Source organism: Amia ocellicauda, chromosome 8 (assembly GCF_036373705.1).
Source record: "Amia ocellicauda isolate fAmiCal2 chromosome 8, fAmiCal2.hap1, whole genome shotgun sequence".
Classification (NCBI taxonomy): Eukaryota; Metazoa; Chordata; class Actinopteri; order Amiiformes; family Amiidae; genus Amia; species Amia ocellicauda.
The window spans coordinates 30193309-30219704 of record NC_089857.1 but is presented as its reverse complement, the minus strand read 5'-3'; the positions used below and the strand labels follow the sequence as shown (position 1 = coordinate 30219704).

The 26396-nt window shown below is 37.1% G+C and overlaps 2 protein-coding genes across 5 annotated transcripts; one reads left to right on the top strand and one right to left on the bottom strand.

Moving 5' to 3' along the window:
* The first annotated feature begins 442 nt into the window (after positions 1-442).
* ift74 (intraflagellar transport 74) lies at positions 443-26155 on the top strand. 2 transcript variants are annotated; one of them, XM_066710988.1, is made up of 20 exons: positions 443-540; positions 1376-1510; positions 1704-1839; positions 2082-2130; positions 2221-2319; positions 2550-2610; positions 2910-2969; positions 3601-3662; positions 12966-13104; positions 13401-13463; positions 14422-14565; positions 16596-16636; positions 17215-17294; positions 19839-19892; positions 20177-20274; positions 20685-20811; positions 23590-23753; positions 24740-24865; positions 25341-25401; positions 25817-26155. In XM_066710988.1, the coding sequence occupies exons 2-20, from the start codon at positions 1391-1393 to the stop codon at positions 25930-25932; spliced, it is 1800 nt and encodes a 599-aa protein (XP_066567085.1). In that variant the 5' UTR covers positions 443-540; positions 1376-1390; the 3' UTR covers positions 25933-26155. The 2 variants fall into 2 exon arrangements, with proteins under 2 accessions (XP_066567085.1, XP_066567086.1); XM_066710989.1 differs by having other exon boundaries at positions 476-536.
* Positions 5990-12283, bottom strand: LOC136754829 (leucine-rich repeat-containing protein 19). 3 transcript variants are annotated; one of them, XM_066710987.1, is made up of 6 exons: positions 12219-12276; positions 11653-11678; positions 10985-11074; positions 10102-10606; positions 9273-9488; positions 5990-6859 (listed from the first exon to the last, which is right to left on the bottom strand). In XM_066710987.1, the coding sequence occupies exons 3-6, from the start codon at positions 11057-11059 to the stop codon at positions 6570-6572; spliced, it is 1086 nt and encodes a 361-aa protein (XP_066567084.1). In that variant the 5' UTR covers positions 11060-11074; positions 11653-11678; positions 12219-12276; the 3' UTR covers positions 5990-6569. The 3 variants fall into 3 exon arrangements, with proteins under 3 accessions (XP_066567084.1, XP_066567083.1, XP_066567082.1); XM_066710986.1 differs by lacking the exon at positions 11653-11678 and having other exon boundaries at positions 12219-12283; XM_066710985.1 differs by lacking the exon at positions 11653-11678 and having other exon boundaries at positions 10985-11092; positions 12219-12255.
* Positions 26156-26396: the final 241 nt, after the last annotated feature.

The following is a 26396-nucleotide window of genomic DNA, read 5'->3' as shown; positions in this document are numbered from 1 at the left end:
GGTGCAGTACCCTCCTGTGGTGGCTTGGTCAATTACAGATATGCTGTCGGTCCTCCACTGAATATATGATTACAAGAATACAATTTTCTAACTAGCTAAAGACCATAAATAAACAGAAATGGATCAAGATAAACGTTTTCCCTGCCGAGTAGTTTGAGAACATCCAGATTATGTTGTGCATTAGGACCTGTTGTGCATATGTTTTGGTTGCTGTGTAAGATGTGAATTTGGCAATACAAGGTAGCAGCAGCAGCAGCAGCAGAAGAAGAAGAAGAAGAAGAAGAAGAAGAAGAAGAAGAAGAAGAAGAAGAAGAAGAAGAAGAAGACATATACGAAGTTAAAGTAATATTTTTAAACATGCATTTAGTATTGTGGCAGAATTGCAGTTCTATGTGTATGCGATAGAGGGCGCTTTAATTTTTCCTCCCACAGAAGAAGGCGCTCCAACTCTCGCGATACAGGCCTTCTGGTTGCTGGGCTGCAGAGACAGAGGCGGATATGTAAACAGTCGCAAAACCTTTAAAGACAAGATCTCAGTAGGTACGTAGCTCTTTACGTTTTTAAATACTGTTATATCTTTATATGTTTATATCTACAATAACTTTCCTTTGTATAAATAAACGAGCATGACGTAATGGCCAAATGACAACGTAAAACATTCTTTTGATTATGTAATTATGGCTGAAATTCCACCAAGCTTGATAAATCACTGTATTTTATAAATTATTGTATTTCATTATATTAATTTTACCAAGGAACAGAGCTTTTTTTAACACCCAGGCGTCAATAAGGCCTTTTAAACATATATGTAATTGAGAAGCTTTTTTTAATCAGAAATGCATTTAAACTGTAGTTAAAGAGGTAGTTAAAGAGTATTTGTTTCTTTACCAGTTAAACAGCCTACTTAATATTGTAATAATATTATACGATTAGATATTGCAGTCTAGTAATTTGGGACAATTCACAAGGGGCACCAATTCTTCATCCTTTTTAAATGCATCACCACTGAAGTTACTTTAATATTTAAAAGTTTCACTTATAATAATTGTGTAGTAAATATCTTAAAAGTAAAATAATAGTGAGCTACCTTACTATAGTATTATCTTTCTCCATGTGGGAACTTTTCAGTTGGGTGTTATTGAACGGATTTGTAATTAAAGATTGAACTTTTCTTTTCTTGAAAATGAAAAAACAGCTGATATGTTGACCCTTCTCTCCCTCGGTAACATTGATCAGTGCTATTCTGGTTTCTGGTTTGTACATTTTTCTGTTTAACGAGAGCAGTTAATAAATAGTATACTATAATTGGTAGGCGTGAGCCATAGCAAATATCTTCATGTATGGTCTGTGTCTGTGCGATTTCCTGTTCAAGCAGGTGTTGAAGTGAAAGATGGCAAGTCAGAGGCCTCCCTCGGGTCGACCGATGAGCAGAGGTGGTCTGTTACCAGCGGGGGGAAGACCACCCACTGCAATCAGACCACCAGCAACAGCCATCCGAGTCGGAACAGGGGTGAGGAGCACTTACAACAAGAGATATTACTTAGATTAGCAAATTAAGGGTGAATGTATGGATTTAGCGAACAAATCTGTTTGATCAGGGTTTATACTAAGGAGTGTTTTGTATGTTTTTATGCTTTTTCATAGCTGTGCGTGACGTTGCCTGTTTTGCAATGCAGTTTAAGGTGTAGGCCCGCTTGTTACAGATCCCCCCTGGAACTGGCCGTCCGGGAACACGAGGAGGACCGATGGCCACTCCAGGAGTCCTCTCTGCGCAGATTAAAGTGGCTGATCGGCCAGTCACCCAGCAAGGCCTCAGTGGCATGAAGACTGGCATGAAAGGTAGTCTTTCTTCCTACGCTGGCAAAGCCATTAATTCCATAAGTGATAGCATTCCAACTCCAGAATATAAAATATAAATATGAATATAAAATTGCTGATTGAACTGTACACTTTAATGATATGCTTCAGGAGTACTTATTTTAGGCAAAACATACAATCACAATTGATCTAATGATGTGTATATTTAAATGTTGTTTATTGTTAACCTTTCTGTTTGGTTTTCATTTTGATGTTTGTTTTAGGACCACAGAGGCAAATTCTGGACAAATCATATTATCTTGGAGTTCTCAGGTAGGCAAAAACTTTGAACAGTGCTCTTAACGCGTAATGTTTTGAGACAGTACATATCATAAAACTGTATATTCTTTTGTTTCATAACAGAGGCAAAGTCAATGAACTTACAACTGAAATCAGCAAATTGCAAAAAGAAATTGACACTTTCAACCAAGAGAATTCCGTCTACCTGTCCTATGAAAAGAGGTAGGCCTAAATGCACTAGAAAATATTTTGCTTCAATTCTTGGAGGATGTGGAGGGAATAAGGTGCTGTTGTTTTTTTGTTTTGTTTTGATTTCTTTCCAGAATTTGTTATTCAGTTGTGACAAAGACAAACTCCAGTAATTATTGAATAGCCTCCTCCATTCTAATTATTGTCATGTAATATTGTTTGAATTTGAAATCTACTACTGATGACTTAATCTTTCTTTTCAGAGCTGAAGTTCTTGCGTCTGAAATTAAGGACATGCAAGGGCAACTGGCAGATTACAACATGGTAATTCTCTTAAATGTAATTTTTTTTCATTGGCTGCCATGTTAAATAATCTTTCCAAAATATCAATCCATTTCCCAAGTATAGTAGTATATGGAGTTAATGGATCTTCTGAGTGACACTGATCAAAGATTATAAGAAATATGTCCCTTACACTCCCCAATAACATACAGGCAATATCTGTACATTCGGAGGTCTTCATATTCATTGAAAGCTTAGGAACCTGTTAGTGGTACCCTGTTGATGCTTTAAAATAATTATGTGGGCATTCTTGTTCATATTGAATTGCTTTCATCCTTCAGCTTGTGGACAAACTGAACACCAATACTGAGATGGAGGAAGTGATGAATGACTTTAACATGGTGAGAAAACCTAATTTGAATAGTGACTTCCTTTAACAACTGTTCAAGAACACATTGGACACTATGAGATAGTTTTGCAATTCTATTTATAATGGTGTCTAGCTGTGGAATAGTCTGTTTACCTCCATCCCAGATACTAACTGTCTGTCTGTTTGTTTCCATATGACCTATTCAAGTGGACAATAACCAGAAACTTAATAGATCAATCTTTAAATACAGTCTCCAGTGATGCATTGTTTATATCTCACATGTGATAATATAACCTAAAAACAAGCAAACAATCCAAATTCGTAAAGGCTTTCATTGTGCTGATAGGAACAGGTGATGTAACTGATGGTAAACAATCCATGCAGGTGTTAATTCAAGTCTAGCATTAAAGTAATTTTAACACTTAGATTAAACTTAGGCAACCATTAAAAAGTACAGTATCTAAGGTAGAGAGTCTTTACATTACAATTTCTGTTTTTGTAAAAATGGCCCTGTAAAACTTTACAGAAATAGTCTCCTTATTTCACCAGAAGGTAATTCCATATAATATTTTAAATAGCTTCATCTCAAGTTACAAACACTATCTTGTCTTAACAGTAATTAGGCCTATATCATTCACAAATCATTTAAATATTTTTTTCAGCTACGAGGACAAAATGATCGAGAAGCTCAAAGTATTGATGTCATTTTCACAGAAAGACGAGAGTAAGTAGCACATGTTGAAATTTACTGTGTATGATTTTTTGGATTGCATTTTATAGGTGACATTAAAAGGGATATTGTCAGTACAACACAGTCAGTGTGTAGGAAAGTAATCCTGTTCTTCACCAGATTCCTTCTTGAGTTGCAATCAATTAAAATAAGTATCAAAAACGCATATATATTGTTTTCACTTTATTTTAACTGTTGCAAAACATCAACATAAAATATTATAAGCCACATTGTGTGATAACCAAGAAAAGTCAGGGGCATCCAGCAGGTACTCCCTTTAGTTTTTCTTCACAAGGATAAAAATACACGACTAAACAGAGCGAGGATTGAATGTTGACAAAGAGCTGGGATAGTATGCTGCAAGCAAAGTGCTATAGAAAAGTGAGTCTGAGTTCTGTTGCTGTAGCCAACAGGTTTATAGCTACTATATGGTTATGAGTCTGACTTATATCTACTGTATAGGAATCCAGTGGATTGTATAACCTCAGGGCCCATGATACAGCATGCAATATATCACAGAGATTGGTAGCAAATTATGAGGTGAAAAACACCTCAGTATTTAATTTCCATTGACTGGAATGTGTTTTTTGTGTTTTACTTTATTACTTAATCGATTACTCCCAGCTAAAGATAGCAAATATTGAAAAGAACATGTGAAGTTCTTTAATTAGATGTATAGTGCCTTGCAAAAGTATTCACCCCCTTGGCATTTTTCCTATTTTGTAATCTGTATTTTTACTTTTTTATTTGGATTTCATGTAATGAACATACATAAAATAGTCCAAATTGGTGAAGTGAAATTAAAAAAAATAACTTTAAAAAAAACTGAAAAGTGGTGCGTGCATATGCCCAGCGATGGACTGGCGTCCTGTCCCGGGTGTATTCCTGCCTTGCGCCCTATGCCTGTCGGTACAGGCTCCGGCTTCCCCGTGACCCTCACCAGGATAAGTGGTTTTGAAAATGTATGGATGTATGGTGCGTGCATATGTATTCACCCCTTTGCTATGAAGCGCCTAAATAAGATCTGGTGCAACCAGTACCTTCAGAAGTCGCATAATTAGTTAAATAAAGTCCTCCTGTGTGCAATCACATGATCTCAGTATATATACACCTGTTCTGAAAGGCCCCAGAGTCTGCAACACCAAGACCAGGCAAAGGGGCATTAATCAGAGAGGCAACAAAGAGACCAAGGATATCCCTGAAGGAGCTGCAAAGTTCCACAGTGGAGATTGGAGTATCTGTCAATAGGACCACTTTAAGCCATACACTCTACAGAGCTGGGCTTTACAGAAGAGTGGCTAGAAAAAAGTCATTGCTTAAAGAAAAAAATAAGCAAACATGTTTGCTGTTCGCTGAAAGGCATGTGGGAGACAAACATATGGAAGAAAGTACTCTGGTCAGTTGAGACAAAAATGTAGCTTTTTGGCCATCAAGGAAAACGTTGTCTGGTATAAACCCAACACCTCTCATCACCCGAGAACACCATCCCCACAGTGAAGCATGGTGGTGGCAGCATCATGCTGTGGGGATGTTTTTCATCGGCAGGGACTGGGAAACTTATCAGAATTGAAGGAATGATGGATGGCGCTAAATACAGGGAAACCCGTTTCAGTCTTCCAGAGATTTGAGACTGGGACGTAGGTTCACCTTCCAGCAGGACAATGACCCTAAGCATACTGCTAAAGCAACACTCAAGTGGTTTAAGGGGGAACATTTAAATGTCTTGGAATGGTCGAGTCAAAGCCCAGACCTCAATCCAATTAAGAATCTGTGGTATGACTTTAAGACTGCTGTACACCGGTTGAACCCATCCAACTTGAAGGAGCTGGAGCAGTTGTGCCTTGAAGAATGGGTACAAAACCCAGTGGCTAGATGTGCCAAGCTTATAGAGACGTACCCCAAGAGACTTGCAGCTGTAATTGCTGTAAAAGGTGGCTCTACAAAGTATTGACTTTGGGGGGGGGTGAATAGTTATGCACGCTCAAGTTTTCTGTTTTTTTAGTCTTATTTCTTGTTTGTTTCACAATTAAAAAATATTTTTATTCAAAGTGGTAGGCATGTTGTTTAAATCAGATGATACAAACCCCCAAAAAAACAATTTGAATTCCAGGTTGTAAGGCAACAAAATTGGAAAAATGCCAAGGGGGGTGAATACTTTTGGAAGACACTGTATAAACTGCATTAAATATTAATGATATCATCGGAATCATAGCAGGAGTTTAGGTAAAATAACAAGCCTTGAAATAAACCTGTATATGGGTACACCTTTAGAACACATTGATATTGAAACATTACATTTTTATCATATTTATTTTTAATTAATTACACACATTTCATACATTTCAAAAAAATTGTACAAAAGTGATTTTTATGTTTCTTTCAATTACATAATTATTTAATTTTAACATTAATAAGTGATGCTTCATCAATGCAAACATATTGAACCTACCAATTCACAATTCAATCCTTCCCAATGTATATAATCTGAGAAGCATTAAAAAGGAAACCTATTAAAATATTTAAAAGGATATTTTATATAGAATTATATTTTCATTTTCCATTTGCTTGGAAAAATATTTTTATGTATTTTAATATATTTAGATTTACATTTTAGTGTTCATTTTTTTTATCAAAAAATATTTTGTTTCTAAAATAACTTCCTTTATCAGAGCAAAGTGGTAAATTCACCATATTATTTAGGCCTATGAATTATTCTTTTAGCAATAAAATGCTTAGAACTTGGGATAAACAGATAGCCTTAAAAGTAAAGAAAGTCTCTCCATTGATTTGCTATATATATATATCCATCAAACAGATATTGATGTACTCAAACCATATATAGTCATCATTCCTTTCTCTGCACATTGACTGACATTTTACAGTTGCTGCTGAAGTACATCTTCATTGTTCCAATGATTCTATATACTGGTCCTCGATGAAGCCGTCTTCGTCATCTGTTGCTACGTGTTGGTCTTGGGTGTGGTGTCCCTGTGGTGCCTGGTCCATGGTGAAGTGGCTCGTGGTGAAAATCTCAGGCTCTTCATCACGAAGTCTCTGATGCCGGTAGCTAAATATTAGCTTGTGCCAGGTGGGAAATTTCACAGCACACACTATGAGCACTGAGGTGCTCAGTGCTGTCACCACCACACCCAGTAGGAAGTGCCAGCTGTCCCCAAAAGATTGGGGAGCTTCTAGAATGAAAACCAGCAGAAAGGAGACAAATCAGTGTATATAGATATTTTTGAATACTGTATCTGCCACTGAACACTGGGATTCTCCCTAATCTTACTCCATTGCTAACACAACCAAGGAGCAAACAACCACACTGGTTTGTTTTAAAACTGGACATAGTGGCTAAGTGTAAAGATGATAGTTTTTCATATCAAAACAATAAGTAATTACTTATACACTAACTGACTAAATTGATAGTTTAGTGCGAATGTTTAACCTTGTTAAATTAATTTGAATACATTAAAGTAAGAAGAGTGAAAATAAAACTAAAAGGTATAATCTTTTCTTTCATGCTTACTAGATATTTGTTTACATTTTCTCATGGATTCAAAAATCTCTGGAATATATTTCGACACCTTAGAACAGGTGGACTAGAATACAAGGTGTCTGAATAAACAAATGTAAGGATGTGAAATTAAAACAACACTATCATGAGCATGTACTACATTACATGGTTTTGTAGAAGCAATCCAACTTCTCAGAACCTTAATTGGCATACGACCTCATTGCCAGCAAGCAAGTGAATAGGGAAGCTATTTACAGTGAGGGGAAAAAAGTATTTGATCCCCTCCTGATTTTGTATGTTTGCCCACTGACAAAGAAATGATCAGTCTATAATTTTAATGGTAGGTGTATTTTAACTGTGAGAGACAGAATAACAACAAACAAATCCAGAAAAACGCATTTCAAAAAAGTTATAAATGGATTTGCATGTTAATGAGGGAAATAAGTATTTGATCCCCTATCAGTCAGCAAGATTTCTGGCTCCCAGGTGTCTTTTATACAGGTAATGAGCTGAGATTAGGAGCACTCTCTTAAAGGGAGTGCTCCTAATCTCAGCTCGTTACCTGTATAAAAGACACCTGTCCACAGAAGCAATCAATCAATCAGATTCCAAACTCTCCACCATGGCCAAGACCAAAGAGCTGTCCAAGGATGTCAGGGACAAGATTGTAGACCTACACAAGGCTGGAATGGGCTACAAGACCATCGCCAAGCAGCTTGGTGAGAAGGTGACAACTGTTGATGCGATTATTCGCAAATGAAAGAAACACAAAATAACTGTCAGTCTCCCTTGGTCTGGGGCTCCATGCAAGATCTCACCTCGTGGAGTTTCAATGATCATGAGAACGGTGAGGAATCAGCCCAGAACTACACGGGAGGATCTTGTTAATGATCTCAAGGCAGCTAAGACCATAGTCACCAAGAAAACAATTGGTAACACACTACGCCATGAAGGACTGAAATCCTGCAGCGCTCGCAAGGCCCCCCTGCTCAAGAAAGCACATGTACAGGCCCGTCTGAAGTTTGCCAATGAACATCTGAATGATTCAGAGGAGAACTGGGTGAAAGTGTTGTGGTCAGATGAGACCAAAATCGAGCTCTTTGGCATCAACTCAACTCGCCGTGTTTGGAGGAGGAGGAATGACCCCAAGAACACCATCCCCACCGTCAAACATGGAGGTGGAAACATTATGCTTTGGGGGTGTTTTTCTGCTAAGGGGACAGGACAACTGCACCGCATCAAAGGGACGATGGACGGGGCCATGTACCGTCAAATCTTGGGTGAGAACCTCCTTCCCTCAGCCAGGGCATTGAAAATGGGTTGTGGATGGGTATTCCAGCATGACAATGACCCAAAACACACAGCCAAGGCAACAAAGGAGTGGCTCAAGAAGAAGCACATTAAGGTCCTGGAGTGGCCTAGCCAGCCTCCAGACCTTAATCTCATAGAAAATCTGTGGAGGGAGCTGAAGGTTCGAGTTGCCAAACGTCAGCCTCAAAACCTTAATGACTTGGAGAGGATCTGCAAAGAGGAGTGGGACAAAATCCCTCCTGAGATGTGTGCAAACCTGGTGGGCAACTACAAGAAACGTCTGACCTCTGTGATTGCCAACAAGGGTTTTGCCACCAAGTACTAAGTCGAAGGGGTTAAATACTTATTTCCCTCATTAACATGCAAATCAATCAATCAAATCAACTTTTTTGAAATGCATTTTTCTGGATTTTTTTGTTGTTATTCTGTCTCTCACTGTTAAAATACACCTACAATTAAAATTATAGACTGATCATTTCTTTGTCAGTGGGCAAACGTACAAAATCAGCAGGGGATCAAATACTTTTTCCCCTGACTCTAAGAACACTGATGTGCTTACAATTCATGATAGTTTTCAATGGTTCAGTCTTTCCCCCATATTAACACAATTTAAAAACTTCAGAGCAACATACATTCTGAAATCCAGTACTTGTATTAACAAACAGATGTTTAATCAATCGGTTCATTAACAGTATTGCTGTTCACAAACTCTCTTAGCAGTGCAAGAAACATTGTTGGAAAAATGGTAATTGTAGTTACAACTAGCCTTGGGGTACCTGTATAGTCCATCTTTGCTCCAGTTTTGTTCTTTGTTCCAGTGAAAGTTGAGCTTATGTGTGCACTCTTGGTTGTGCTGGGTGTAGTGGTTGGGGCTGGATTTTCTGGTCTTGTAGTGGGCGCAGAAGAACAAAGAGTGGCATTATTCAGCAGAGTCCAGATTCTCTTACCCTTGAGTTCATTTGGACTTGCACATATTGTTTTGTTTTTGTTTTCTGTAAGAAAAAAATAAAACACTGTATATGAACCTTTTCACTGTTTGTGCTCACTGTAGTTGAAGTTTTGAAATTGAATCAAGGCTCACTAACAAGGGGACATATACTATTCCTCAAGTTATTATAAACCAATATTGTGCCTGGTGTGTGAATTGGTCCTACCACAGGATTCAGAAAATTTGCAACAATAAGAGATCAACCCTCACAAATGTGTTTGATAAAAGTTACAACACCTTTTTATGGATAAAGTGTAGGCCTGTGTGTAATAATAGTATATACCAAACTGCCAGCAGATGGTAGTGTTTAGTTTTATTCAACTCCCCTAATTTTGTTGATTTTAATTGCAGTTGCTTCCTGCAATAATATAGTCTTAAAAGTCCTGATGAAGAATCAATCTTTAGCTTTTCCATTGTTAAGTGCTGGGTGTTTTTTGCATAATAGTTATAATAATTATGAAACTAGCGATTTACATTGTACACAACAGTAAAAATACGTGGGTACATTTACTATTGAGAGTCTTTTGTCCCGTGCTTTTATTACTGCAGTAAATATAATTGGCTCAAGAAATTGGTCAGAGAACAGAATCAGATCAGAACATATGAAAGTCTCTTACCCATCTTTTGCTCTGAAGTCTTCAGATAATTCAGCTGCATTAAGAGTCTACATGTGCAGTTCCAGGGATTATCTGCCAAGTTTACATTTAGGCCTGTGCGATTTAGGGATTTGATTACCCCTTCATTAAGAAACTGGATTTTATTGCCTTGCAGGGACAAATATCTCAACCTGCTTAAGTTTACAAAATCCTCTGCATCCAGAGACTCTATTTGGTTATGAGAGAGGTTAAGTTCTTCCAGATTGTCAAGGCCTTTAAAAGCTTTCGGCTCAATCACACTTATGATGTTGTTAGAAATATTAAGGACCCTTAGCTGAGACAGTGCATCAAAACCATGACCAGGCAGGTGCTTTATAGAATTATTGCTGAGATACAGCTCTTTTAAGTTTGTATAATTTTTAAGGTTTTGTAAGTTCTCAAAATCAAGGTTGTTATAGCTCATATTTAGCTTTGTCATATTTAAGGGAATATTGGTAAGGATGGACTCATTCCCGTAGACTTTTTTCTGTAAAAAGAGAAGTTAGAACAATTACAGATTAGCTTTGTTATGGTCCCATTTTCTGGGATCTTCAGATGAAATGTAAAAATAATAATAATAATAATAAGCACAGAAATAGCCCTTGCATGGCTAAAAAGCAAGCAATCTTTTCCCCTTTTTAAATCAAGGCACTGGCGAGCAAGTTATAGTTCTGTATTATGTTTATTATGTAGAAATAGATTAGGACCAGATATAGAAACATCTCAATGGTCAAGTTGAAGAGCTCTTTCTGTCCGTTATAAGTTATATTACATGTATAAACATACATGATGTCAAGCGTTGATGGCATATGTAACAAATGCACATCACTTTATTGAAGCACCAATGTATACCCCTGTGACTTACTTCTTCACCCATGGCAGACGTGGAAGTCACAGACAGAAATCCCATCCATACAAATAGGAGACAGCTGGCAAACATTGTTCTCCTTTTGTTCTGAAATATGCAATATGTCTTCGATGTTTGACCATTAAAGAATGACCACATTAGCAAGCAGAGCACAATTAGACTACTGTACTTCAAGAAATTAATTCCTTTTTCCACTGGCTTTACTTGTGATTGGCTTTAAAGCAAAACTGGTGCATGACGGTTTGTGCTTTTGTCTACAGTGCGTACCAGCCCCTTTTTACTGAAATTAATCCAGAACAATATTGAAAAAATTGAAATTCTATAAATACTCTGCAAGGAATAGTTTTCCTGTTGCTTGTTATCTCACAGCATGTCTGTATATGCACTCCCTGCAGTGTGGTTAGCTTCTGTCACCAACAAACTAATGCATGATCTCGACAAGCTGGCCCAAATTATAAAGTGTTCTCTTGGTGGAAGAAAAATAAAGTTTTTTAGCCTGAAGAATATTATGTGAATCTATGTTTTTTCCCCCCCAAGACATTCTTGGTAAACACACAGATTAGCAGCCACTGTACAGGAATGTGTTCCACTGTGGATTCGGCCAACATAAATATGTAACAATTCTCTTCATGAATCAAATATTCCATGCAGTGTGGAATCATTACCTCTCTGTGTGTCTCATGGTCATTGTCTGAATTAAACAAAACAAGAAAGTCCAATTACATAGAGACTACTTGCCAATCTTCAAAATTGAAATAATTAATCAGTTTAGAAAGTTATTAAAAAAATATGGACAAAGAATGCAATAATCCCATAATAAACTGGTTGACTTTGTTTACTGGCACTATAGACCTCAGTAGTGTTTTTTTTTGTTTTTTTTTGTTATCAGTGTAAGACGATGCATGCGGCCTAATAAAGCAGCTGATTCTTCCAGTATAACATATAGGAGAAGAAATAACAGTGCTGTCCTTTCTGTATGATATACGCCAAAATCAGCAACACAACCCTGCGGTAGCTATTCGTGTGTTTTATTGCAAGGTTCACAAATGTTTTCATGTTATCTTCCATTTAATATTTGTTCCTTTTTCTAGGAAATACAGATTCAAACTTAGCATATTCTGTGATGCTGAGACACAATTAATACTCTTACAATACATGGTTCTTATTACCATGGTCGTCTTCATTAAAAAGTGCAAAGAATATATTTTTTATTAGAAAAACGAACTCCTACCTGGGAGGAAAGAGGAAACATTTTAGACCTCGAGTTATTCATCCACGGAAGCTGTAAGTGTTTGAAAGCTAGTACTACCTAGAGACCTTTGATCTAAGTCATAAAATAAGATCCATAACATGTTAGCTAAAGATTGACCACATTATTTCTGCAAGTTTACTCAAGTTATTACTTGCATTTAAATACATTTTTAGCTTCTAGAAATAAGATTGTTGTGAAGCCAGATCGGATGTGGACAGAGTAAAATAAAAAATTAAATTAAAAATCATGTTTTTAACCAAATGTTTGAAAGCTCAATCAAGTGAATAGTGCTTACAGTAAGGAAACAACTGACAACTACAGCACATGAGAATGGGTAAAATATATTTTGTTTGATACACACTGTTAAATTGGAGGAAATGGAAGGTTTTGTCTATTTCAGTGATGAATTCAAACATGTATCCTGCGCAAATGTTCACGAGGGACTGAACTGGGAATGTATAGAATGGTCTAATTCATTAAAAGCATGTAGTGTCTTTGTTTCCATTATATTACTTGTGAAAAGGTCTGTAGGAATGTTTTGCAGAAAGGCACCTAAATCTTACAATAACTTAAATGTTTTCTTATAACTTTGCTTTCACGCAAAAATAGATTACTTTTAAAAAGACAGCTGTTTAGTTGAGTATTTCATGCTTTCCTTCATTTTCTGCATTTAAATAAATGGGTCTTTAACCCACAGTCTAACTCCATTGGCCTGCCCAATTTCAGAAAAGAAGAGATGGTACGTGCAGTAGAGGAAGAAATTGAACGAGAGAAGCAAGCAGCTGACAACATCATTAAAAAAATGTCTCCAGAGAAACAAGCCAAGTATATGGAGATGAAAACTAGCAATGATGAACGTCTGCAGGTGAGAGAATTGGCAACAATCCAGTGAAATGAAAAAATACATTTATTGCTCTAAAACCTGATTATGTGTATGTGCTGTGTATTGTAACAGTTTTAACTTTTTCTTTTGCATTACCAGTTTTTCTACATGATATGTTTTCATTTTCACATCACACTTAATAATATAGTGTAAATTGATTAACAATATTGACTAAGTATATTTCTTTAGATTTTAGCCATTTAAATTTAATTCAAGGGTTCCTGGTCCAATGCGTTTTGTTTGCTTAATATAAGATCATATTTTTCATGCTTGTCCAGAAGCTGGATGCCCTTCAGCAGGAATTTGATGCACTGATCACAAGGAAGGAGACTTTGGAGGCTGTGAGTCTTATGCATCCTTAAGGGTTATTTCTGTACAGTAGATATGTTTATTTTTCATTTAGTGACCTTTTTCTTAACTTCGTTTCACAACTTCATTTTCAAGCATCTAGAAATGGCAGAAACAATTTGTTCTTGAAATGTGGGTGCCTGATAATAACATTTAAGCAACAATCACATACACCAATAACAGATATTTGCAAAACACAGTTTCCAGTCACTGTCAAGCTTAATTGTTGGATGTTAATCAGAGTTCACTAATAATATTTGTAATTAAAGAGAGAACTTCCACCTCCATCCCAAAAATGTGATTAACTTTTCAATGGGGTTGGCTGGTTGGTCTGCCTTGATGTGGAGTGCATCTCTGTGGTGTTCAACACCATTCTGAAAAAAGGAAGTGATGCTGTTCAGTGTCCCAGATAGGAACTCAGGTGTAAGACTATCCACTCTGAAACTGTTCTGGTAAGAGGAAGGGGAGAAGCCATTGAAGGTCAAATACCTTTTCCACTGTTTGGCCAAGGTCCAAGTATGAATTCTTGTATACAGAATAAGGGAAGACCAAAGTACACAAAGCACTAAACAGCACTGGAATTGCATTATATTATTGGAACTTGGGTTTCATACAGGTACAAATAACAGTATTACGTAGGGATGAAGTGAACAAATGTCTCAAAACTGATGAAGTATGATTTTTATTGCACCAATAAACATCTATCAAGACCCGATCCATATTTTTACAGCATCTTTGGGTGTTGCAGTCCTTTTTCATTTCCTGCATACTTACAGTTTACAGTTGTAGATAAGATGAAGAATGTAGTTACATGTCAACAATTAAATCAGTTGTTTCAAAGTTAATAAGATTACGTGGTAACTTTAAATCCCAAAAAACAGAACCAGACATAAAGACACAATGACCTGGAACAATGCCTTATCTAAGTACCCCTGGGTTATGTACACTCAGGAGATCGCCCACTCTCAGGTGAAGCAGGAGGCAGTCTCGCTGCATGAGAAGTTGCACGAGCTGGAGCTGCACAGAGACGCGATGGTTGCCGAAGACAAGAGTCTGGGCTCTCCTCAGGAAGAGAGGGAGCGGCTGCTGAGGCAGGTGAGCAGCTCATAGCCAGTCCACCCTCAGAGCACAGTGCACTGTCCTGCCCTGCATGGCATGTTACAGGGGTGAAGAATAATCTGCATCACCTTTGAGGAATGTGACATTTAATATAATAATTGTCTAATTTTTTTATACATTTTATTTAATAATTTATAGTCTAGTTATTATTGACATTTCTTCTTGAAAGGCTCTTGCCAAAGATACTAAATGTAATTTTGCAGTATGTACATTAAGCGTGCAAGCTCTGGTCCATAAATGTCTACCATTGTGAGCCTTGTTCTCAATTCTAATAGCCTACTGACTAATGCACAAATACAGAATCTAGTCTGTTTTACATTTTTTTTTTTTTTTTTTTTTTTTTATTATTGTTTAACCATCCCAGTGACAATCCATTGGAAACGACAACGTGGGAAAGACATTTATTAAAATAGTTTGCTAAATATGTTGTTTATCTCTTTGCTATGATGTCATTGCTTCAAAAGATTGTATGTAGTTATGAATATTTGTTGTGGTTTTCTCTTTTTTTTTTGCAAGTATAGGCTACGTGTATATCTTTGGTCATTCAGGTTGTAGAGCATGTTTGTTTTTTATTTAAAAAAAAAAAATATATATATATATATATATATATATATATATATATATATATATAGCTTCCTGTAAAAGCAGTCATTTCTGTGAAGAAGTGGCTATGCTATACTAGACAATAAAAAAATGACATAGTCCTTATGTGTGCAATTTAACATTTGTTTTTCCGTATGTGGACGGGCCACATACACTCACCTAAAGGATTATTAGGAACACCTGTTCAATTTCTCATTAATGCAATTATCTAACCAACCAATCACATGGCAGTTGCTTCAATGCATTTAGGGGTGTGGTCCTGGTCAAGACAATCTCCTGAACTCCAAACTGAATGTCTGAATGGGAAAGAAAGGTGATTTAAGCAATTTTGAGCGTGGCATGGTTGTTGGTGCCAGACGGGCCGGTCTGAGTATTTCACAATCTGCTCAGTTACTGGGATTTTCACGCACAACCATTTCTAGGCTTTACAAAGAATGGTGTGAAAAGGGAAAAACATCCAGTATGCGGCAGTCCTGTGGGCAAAAATGCCTTGTTGATGCTAGAGGTCAGAGGAGAATGGGCCGACTGATTCAAGCTGATAGAAGAGCAACTTTGACTGAAATAACCACTCGTTACAACCGAGGTATGCAGCAAAGCATTTGTGAAGCCACAACACGTACAACCTTGAGGCGGATGGGCTACAACAGCAGAAGACCCCACCGGGTACCACTCATCTCCACTACAAATAGGAAAAAGAGGCTACAATTTGCACAAGCTCACCAAAATTGGACAGTTGAAGACTGGAAAAATGTTGCCTGGTCTGATGAGTCTCGATTTCTGTTGAGACATTCAGATGGTAGAGTCAGAATTTGGCGTAAACAGAATGAGAACATGGATCCATCATGCCTTGTTACCACTGTGCAGGCTGGTGGTGGTGGTGTAATGGTGTGGGGGATGTTTTCTTGGCACACTTTAGGCCCCTTAGTGCCAATTGGGCATCATTTAAATGCCATGGCCTACCTGAGCATTGTTTCTGACCATGTCCATCCCTTTATGACCACCATGTACCCATCCTCTGATGGCTACTTCCAGCAGGATAATGCACCATGTCACAAAGGTGGAATCATTTCAAATTGGTTTCTTGAACATGACAATGAGTTCACTGTACTAAACTGTCCCCCACAGTCACCAGATCTCAACCCAATAGAGCATCTTTGGGATGTGGTGGAACGGGAGCTTCGTGCCCTGGATGTGCATCCCACAAATCTCCATCAACTGCAAGATGCTATCCTATCAATATGGGCCAACATTTCTAAAGAATGCTTTCAGCACCTTGTTGAATCAATGCCACGTAGAATTAAGGCAGTTCTGAAGGCGAAAGGGGGTCAAACACAGTATTAGTATGGTGTTCCTAATAATCCTTTAGGTGAGTGTATATATTATATATTATTATTTCTTCTTAGGTTAAAGAAGACAACCAAGAAATAGCAAGCATGGAAAGACAGTAAGAAAATATATTATTTTTCACCTGTGTGTTTCTAATATAAATATAGATGTAATTTATTTCACTCGATTGTTATCCCCTTTACAAAGAATGCACATTTCAATCACGTATTCAAACCATGCATTTGTGTTTAGGTATAATTGTGACAGTTTAATTGACATAATTTCTGAATTATTATTACTATAACTAGTATTATATTATTTTTGACTATTGATGCTTAAGTAAAGTGCTTTATTTCATACCCTTATCCCACTGCTCAAGAAAGACATGGTCAGGATAAGGGATTAGGGTTTTGTGTACAGTTAGGGCTAGACTTAAGACTGTGTATCATTTGCTGGGAAACAAAGAATTTAAACATCAAATGGAAAAACATGGTTCCACAACAATGTGAGATAAATACTTTCTTTAAATTGTACTACTGCTGGAATAGCTGACAGAATATAGTTTATTTTCCACATCTTTGTTGTGGAAGAAACGTTAAGTTATCATAATGTGCCATAAATCTCAATTTTTACAGTAGTGTCTTATAAAGAATTTTCATGATGTTCCGCCATTGCAATTACATTTTTTTGTTTTAGGCTAACTGAAATACGAGAAAAGATCAGTCAAGTGAACAAAGAAATGCAACAAATTGACAATGATATGGAAGAACATCAAGGTATAGTAAGACGTCTTAGAACACAATGCCTTGAACTTTTGTTGACTTGTAATCTGCATGAAGGCAAAATTTCTGCTCTCGGAAGGAAAGTCACAGGGTGATTTCCAGTTAAGAAGAAATCTTTATGTTCTGATCCTATCAGCACATTAATATTTAGGGAAAGGAGGGGACTGTGCGCTACTTGTTGAATGAATCATAAATAATCCATCTCCCTGTGGAATGTCGGCCAAGTGTTAAAACATCCTATTCTATCAGCAGACTCATTGTGAAATACCTCTTATGCCCACGTTTGTCATTATTGAGCATTAGCTGTGGGAAAGCTGTATACGTGTGTGTCATAGTGGTAGTAAGTTCTGTTAAAAACACATAATTTACAAAATGTTTACTTTGCCAAAAACATAAAACATTGAAAATCATATAGGTAAATATAATACCAGTTATTGAGTTTTTATTTAACATACATGGAAATACCCTTTAATAAACAGCAACTAAATACAAGTATTCTATATTTTCAGTAAACACTGCAAAGCAATTGTTTACATTTATTTTCTTATAAATATAACAATACTTATTTCATAGTTTCAGTCAAACAATTTAATTGGCTGTACAGTCATGCTTACATTCAGTGCTAATGCTTACACTAAAGTTAAATATTGAAGATACATATGACACTAGCAGTGCTCTAAAGTTAAACCATGCTTTAACTCATGCTATTTCATATTTTCTGTTTCTTTATTTTGGCTTGTTGGGATTTTTTAAATGATCTGGCTGACTGTCAACACAAATAATTGACTTATATTTTCTGAAATGATGGCTACAATATAAACAATAAAGACATAGCCTAATTGATTGGTGTGTTAGATTCAAAGGCTATAAGGATGCATTTTTTTAGTTTTTGTCACAAGCAGATATGTTTTTTCCTCTCACAAATGCACTGGAGTAATCAAACATAAAAAAATAATAATCCTACACTTAAGTAGTCAATGATAACTCCAAAACATGTTTTGTGTAATAAAATGCTGTCTGTCATTTGCTCTTTTCTTCTTTCCTTATTTTACCTTGTCTTTATCCTTCCTGGTTTTCTCTGAATCTTGCATTTCTGTGTTTGTGTCTTCCATCTTTAGAAGGTAAGAATAGCACCCTTAAAAAATCTGAAGTAAGAATTCAATTCTAGCCCCAGCCAACTCTGGTCCAGGAGAGCCACAGTGCCTTTTAGTTTTTGTTTTATCCATATTGTTAACTGCTTAATTGAGTCAATTGATGGGCTTAATTACTCACACTTTCCATGTGTTCAAGGTATCCAATCATTGATAAGTTAGGGTGACTTGTGAAACCTGTAGGATTGTGGCTCTCCAGGAACAAAGTTGGCCATCCCGGTGCTGGAAGATAATGTAGTATTTGTTGTCAAAAGGTTTTTACAGCTATACACCAATCAGCCATAACATTATGACCACTGATGTGTTACAAGCAGGAAAAATGGGCAAGCGTAAGGAACTGAGTGACTTTGACAAGATCCAAATTGTGATGGCTAGACGACTGGGTCAGAGCATCTCCAAAACTGCAGCTCTTGTGGGGTGTTCTCGGTCTGCAGTGGTCAGTACCTATCAAAAGTGGTCCAAGGAAGGAAAAGCGGTGAACCGGCGACAGGGTAATGGGCGGACAAGGCTCATTGATGCACGTGGGGAGCGAAGGCTTGCCCGTGTGGTCCAATCCAACAGACGAGCTACTGTAGCTCAAATTGCTGAAAAAGTTAATGCTGGTTCTGATAGAAATGTGTCAGAACACACAGTGCATCGCAGTTTGTTGCGTATGGGGCTGCGTAGCCACAGACCAGTCAGGGTGCCAATGCTGACCCCTGTCCACTGCCGAAAGCACCTACAATGGGCATGTGAGCATCAGAACTGGACCACGGAGCAGTGGAAGAAGGTGGCCTGGTCTGATGAATCACGAGTTCAGGGTATTGACTTGACCTCCAAATTCCCCAGATCTCAATCCAATCGAGCATCTGTGGGATGTGCTGGACAAACAAGTCTGATCCATGGAGGCCCCACCTCGCAACTTACAGGACTTAAAGGATCTGCTGCTAACATCTTGGTGCCAGATACCACAGCACACCTTCAGAGGTCTAGTGGAGTCTGTGCCTCGACGGGTCAGGGCTGTTTTGGTGGCAAAAGGGGGACCTACACAATATTAGGCAGGTGGTCATAATGTTATGGCTGATTGGTGTATATATTAAAAAAAACACACTTTTTTGCTGGATTTGAAAACTGGTACAAAATACTGCTTTTTCATGGAACAACATGTAGCATCTAAATTACAGTTGCTAAAATGATCTTTAATTGGTGTGTCTGGTATTGTAAAGTTTTTTTTAACTATCAGTTCTGTTTCCTATATTGTTTTAACTTTACGATTTTATTCTTTAATTTTCTAAAATATGTTTGTTTTTCCTGAAACTGAAATTAATTTCTACTAGACATTCTCTAAGTACTTGAGGGTTTGTGTTGAGTTTTTTTTTTTTTTTTTTGTGTGTGAATTTCTTTGCAGGGGAACGAAGCCAGAAGTACAAGGAGCTGAAGAAAAGAGAAGAAAACATGGACAGTGAGTGGGACAAATCACACAAGACTAACAGTTATAATCTGCTGCACCACTTTTGTTTTCAGTAACATTCACTTTTAGAGACTTAAAAAAAATGAGTAATGGTTCTGGACAAGATTTTTAAGCTGTAGATGAGTATTTTAAAAGGAAAGTCTATTAGGAAAGTTCTGTAACTTTCTTCCCTACTGCTAGTCTTATCCATTTTGAGTAGAGTAGAAATTGCATATACAGTCAACAGCTTTTGGTGATACCTTGATAATAAAATGTAACTCTTGCCAATACTTTAGGTTTTTTTGAGACGTTTGAAGAAACTAAAACCCAGGAGATGGAACACAAGCAACACACAGAGACCAGCATTGTTGCTCTGTTAGAGCACTCCAGCAGGGTAGGAAACATTTTATAGTCATATAACTATAGACTGGTAAGGATAGTGTTTGTGAACTTGTAAAATAAATGTCATGTCTTCTGATGTATTAGTTTAACTTATTAATTTACCTTTTTTTTTTTTTTTTTTAACTTTACCAGAAGTTGTTGTGAGTTTCTTTGCAAGACACTATTTTTAATCTTCAGCTCTCTTCCATTGTTATACATATTATGGCGAGGGTCTAAGAGTTTTGTGTCATCATCAAATTGTAACCAGTGGGGGCTGACTGTGGTACAGAACCCGAGAAATGTGTGTGCCATAGAACAGATAATGGCGTATGACAAAAACAAGGTTTTGTGTAGAGCTTAACGAAATAAATGTATTTTCTGACAATTTGTTTGTTTGTTTGTGTGTTTGTATGTTTGCTACAGAACATAAACCGTATGAAGCAGATCTCCTCTGTCACATCCAATGAACTGAAAACCATGCAGGAGGACCTCAGCTTTAAGGAGACTGAAATGCACAAATCCCAAAGCACTGCCAAAGGCTTGTCTTCAGGTTAGATATAAAACCAAAAAGTGTCTTCTTCCTTGTGCACGCTACACGATAACAGTGACACACACATGTATATGATTAGGTGAAAACTAAATTGACTGATGCATTTATACTCGCATATAGATTTCTTTTAGGACATACACTTATTTCCGTGGCATTGAGTTGAGGACATTTCCGGGTGCTTGATAAATATGATCTTGATGCTGGAAGCTGTTGAGCCATTCTCAGCATTCAAAAATAAGATTATGCCCAGTTTTTAGAAATGCAGTCCCAGACTTGAGAGATGCAATACAACTCCTCTCTGTAGCAGTGGTCTCTTGTTTACCTTGTAGCTATCCTGGTGAACTTCACACAACCTTCCTTTGATTGTGTTCACAAAACGTAAACTTTCACTCATCTATTTAGACTATTTGAAACCAGATATTAGAGAAGCAGTCTTGGCATAACTCGAATGGTAATATCCCCTGTCATTTCATTAACTATAAATACTGGAAATGAATTAATATTTTCAAGAGATAATGGTATGGGTACTTCCTTTAATATATCTATTTTTTTCTTCCTTAACCCTCGCTGTTTTCAGCACCGCCAGTCTTGTGTGTGTTGAAACCTAAAGCTAAGCTGAACTCCCATCACATTAAGTGCCCTTGTTCTGTTATAAAGATTAAAATATACAGAACATCAGCACTGGTGGAGTCTGACATTACTTTTTCACATGCTTCTAGAGCCAATCTTGGATAAACACTACGTATACTCAGAGAAGTTCTGTAATCATTTCCAGTTCTGCAAGAGGAGAAGCAAATATATTCAAACAGGCATATATTCCCTACACTTTCAGCAATAACTGCAACTCACGCATGCTGAAGAAAAAGGACTGGGTGGTGCATTGCCACCTCCAAAACCAATATCGTATATATAAAACATTCAAATTCCTCCTGAAAAATAATATAAAGTGAAATTAGAAAGATCCAGCCCCATTAATTGCCTGCTTGCTGTATTTCCTCTGAACTGGGTGTATTTAACAAATAATCTCTGCGTGCTATTGAATCGGTGCCAAGGATTTCCTTCCTTTGTGCTCAGCCTCTCAATTCATATTCACCCTAAATTTGTCTTATCTCATCAAGGCGATTGAAAATGCCACCAGGAACATTTCCTTGATAGTTCTATTCTAAGTGTATTGTTCATTCTGATTATTTACATTTGAGCAGAAGCCTTGGCCACATAGTGAGAATTATGAGGTTAACTTTGAAAAGTAAAAGGTGAGCACATCTCAGTGTAAATGCAGACCACATTTCCAAACCTAGTGAGAGTGAAAGATTGTACAGATTGTGTTGCTGGTCTCAGTCATTTGTCATCAGTAAGACCTATTGAGTGGGAATAGGACACAGTAATATTAATAGAGAGAAATGGAAAGTTGTATATGTTCATTTTTTCTTTGCCCAGCTCAGAATATTTAAACCACAATTTTGTTCATTTTCTCAATGAAATACATTTTGGAAGACCTGAGGGAAACAAATATGTGTTTGTTTGAGAGGTTTGCTGTACATATTTAAAATATATATGGGGTAACAAAAGAAGCAAATCTGAATATAAATTACAGATTAAAGCATGTTTTGAGAAACAAACATATCCTTATTAGGCTTTGCTTCTAGAGCATTAAAAACCACCAACACCGATGTTTATTACGTTTGCCACATCTTTGAGGAATTTGTTTTACACAAGCATATAGGCTGAACTATTCCAGGTTTGGTACAGTATATCTTTGAAGGTGTTTTCATTACCAGAGCACCTCTTCATTTGTGGGTAAAAGGATCATGAATATAGACTCTCAAAAAGGAGGGCAGATGTTATAGAGAGCTAGCTGAGCCACTTTCTTACAAGTCCACGTACTTCTCCTTGACTCCTAATGGAAACCTGGGAGGAAGCCTCGGAGAATACATAGAAGCGCTGATGGGGCACTTTCTGTCAGATTAAGTGGAGGCCCAACACTTTACTGCCCTGTACACTATGCCTGCTCTAAACAGAGGCGTCATATCATATCGGGAGGAACCGGGCAACATCCTTTTCCTGCCACTCGCCTGCAGTCGTGGAGTCAAGGAAGAAACACAGCACTAATAAAGAGACGCTGAGGGGAGGGCAAGGAGCATAGAGTAGGGTTAAGAGTCTCTACTGGAAAGGGAGCAGGAGGTCTACATCGTATAATAGTTTTATAATTTTATTTTATTCATAAATGTATATCTTTAACAGTGTTAGCATCTTTTAAATGTTCCAAGTATTAACAGCAAAAAGATACACGTATACATCAACACACTTTGATGGCTCTCCTCAGATGAATAAGGTTTTTTCAGTTGGAAACAAGACTTATTTTAAAGGGAAAACAACCAACTGTATTTTGTTATGTTACTCTGTGGATTTGTAGGTGATCAGTACATTTATATTACAAGGCTTCTAATCAGAAACAATAATTAGGTATGGACTGCAGTCCTCTTATATCCTGTTATGTTTCAGCAACTTCCCCTATATGTAAAAAGCATCTGGCCAGGCAGTTAAACAAGAAGTACTCTCTTCATATCATTGTGCTTCACCCAGACATGAGTTACAAGTGATGTGCTGACATTTCACATTGCCAGACAACAGCAAGAAGCAGGGCGTGTCATGTTTTAGAAGCATGTAGCATTCTGCTCTAAGTCACAACATTCTAGTTATTATGAATAGTCTAGTTGTGGACAGGAAAACAGGGCCAGTAGAACCTTGTTTTAATGCTCCTGATGTTGGCGTTCCCAGAGAGCCATCGTTTACAGCAAGACCTTCAGAAGGTAGAGCAGCTGGAGAGCAAGATCACTGCAGAACTCCACAATCTGAAGGAGAAGATCCAGCAGATGAGTGAGGGGCTGGAGACCTACAGCAATCTTGACACACTGAAAGCAGCAGGGGAGGAAAAGAAAAAGGTAACCAACAAGCATCGATAAAGAGTGTGGGTCATTCATCCATAGTAGTCACTTTAGTACTATTTATTAACGCCAAAGAGTTAACTACAAGAATAAAGGAGAGGTGGACATGACAAAGTGAACCAGTTCCACGGAATGTAATATGTTCAAAGTGGTGTAGAACAGATTATGTTGCAGTATAAATATTTAAAAAGAAAAATATGAAGGTGTATCAAAATTATATAGGTTGTATTATATTTTACTTTTGCACCAGTATACAGTAAATGCATGCAGTCAGTTGAGGTGCACTAACACTAAGGCACATTTCTTCTTGTCACTCTTCCCTGAAGAGTGGTAGAGCTGTCACTAGGTTAGCTGACCTACAGAAACATTTTCCATGCAATCTGACAACATGAACTTAAAGGAAAAGGGTAGCATGCATCCCTCTGTCACAGCATGCAGGAGGTTTTGTTGAAATGTTTGACATTTCAGTTGAATCCTCTGAGAAACAGTATTGTAACTGTGGCCCTTTCCTTCAGTTTTGTATTCCTTTGGCCTGTAATTGCCTTAATAGAAGAACTATATTTTGAAGAGAAAGGACTACACTCCATGAGTAATTCAGTTTATTTTGCATTCATGTCATCATTTAGTTTTTAGTTTATCCACAGCAATTAGGATCTCTGGAACAAACCTTTTATTGAGACATTGAGCACTATCAGTGTCCTATTGGTTAAACATTGAAATACACAGTGACCTGAGCAAACTATTGTGTGGAACTCTTAGGCTTTGGAAGGAGAATATAATAGCCTGACTTATGCGGTTCTGACATAATACATTACTGTATGGGATATGCAATATGCATTTCTTTAAATTAAAATATTAAAGTCAACTGTAATTATACTTATTCCAAAACCATTACGATGTCACTAGTTTACATGTTGGTGTTAATGGACAATAACAACCTGTGGGAAGTTGTTAGCCAGTCAGCTTTGTCTGTCTTTGTTCAGAGGCTTCAGGAAGACAGAGTGACCCTCACAAAGAGAAGAGACACCTTTAAGAAGGTTATGCAAAGACTGAATGATGAATACGAAACATTAAAAACCCAGCTACAAGAGAATGAGACTCATGCGCAGGTAAGCGGTCACTTGTGAATGTGCTCTTTAATTCAAATAATTTAACATCACTGAAAAAGGACAGGAGGTTTTATTGTCCATATCAGACACCAGTGGAAATCTGAGTATATGTTCATAAGTATGTTTTGTCAAACCTTTAAAAGCACAATGTAAAGAGCCAGGCTGTGAGATACATGTTCATCCAGTCTTAGCAGTGTAACCACTCTGAAATCAGTGATTGCTGTCTGACAAAGGAAACCATTCAGTACAAGCAAGGAGATTTATTTAGTCAATGTGTGGTGCTGATAAAGAGAGCATGAATCTGATGTTAGGTTAAGGGGAGTACAAATTGTTTGACAATCCAAATGGAATAGCTGTCCATGATATGCATATCCTCACATGTGGAGGGTGTTGTATTTGTTCAGTTTTAAATAAGATAAATATGAGAAAATAATGAGCTTGTTACTGTATTGTAATCCTTTTGAAACATTTTCAGCTAACAAACCTGGAAAGGAAGTGGCAACACCATGAACAAAACAACTTCGTCATGAAGGAGTGTATCCTTTTTAATGGATCCCCCTGGTCGGCCTTCATTGTTTTTATTACCTTCATATTCAGCCATTCTGTTCTCTAATGTAGACTACTTGTGTTTACCTCAATTGTTTCTTTTTCAATGCAGATCAAACCAAAAATACAAACCACTTGTTGCATATTTTGCTTAATAATAGTTAATAATGAAAGGCATTTTAATAATCTGCTACATCATCAGCTTTGGTGGCAGCATTTATTTTATGAATGGGTACAAAATTAGTGCCATCCTGTCCAAAGCCACTTGATTAAACCAATAGAAAGCATGGCAGGGTACAAGCAAGCCCTCAACTCCATACAAGGAGCACATGGAAAGTTTTGAGGATGACTATGAAAATGTTCCACGTTAGTTGTTGACTGAACTTCCTTAACATCTCTCATCAGTCATTGCTTCAAAGGGAATGGAAAGTGACTACCGTCCAGTGGTCAAGAATGTGACTAAACAACTGGCAGAATACAATAAGATCCTCACGGAGAGCCTTCAGAGTACCAGAAATTGAGAGATGTCTTCCTTCCTCAGTTGAGTCGAACAATGGCGCACACCTTCTCAATTCTTTCCTTATTTCAGTTTCAACAGCAGTGTCAAGTATATTTATCATTCCACAAGGAGCTTTTATTTTCTGCTTTTTTATTGAGCTTTTTATTTTATTACATTGACAGTCTATTATATGTATATACATTCAGACAGTAATATTTTCAAATTAAAATACTAGTTCAATTACACTTGCTATCACTGTGCTTCTGTCTGCCTATCAAAATAATGAAAAAAAAAAAAAAAGAATTAACTGTGTTAATTAACCCTATTGCCAATTCCAGGCCTCTCATCCAGAACAACTTTATGGGTTTCTGTTCACTGCTGACCATTTGCTTGAACATTTGACTTGTTGCAAAACTAGACACGATTATATTACTTTCGGTGGGGAAAAAACAAATTCTATTACTTTGAAATAATTGAAAAAATGGT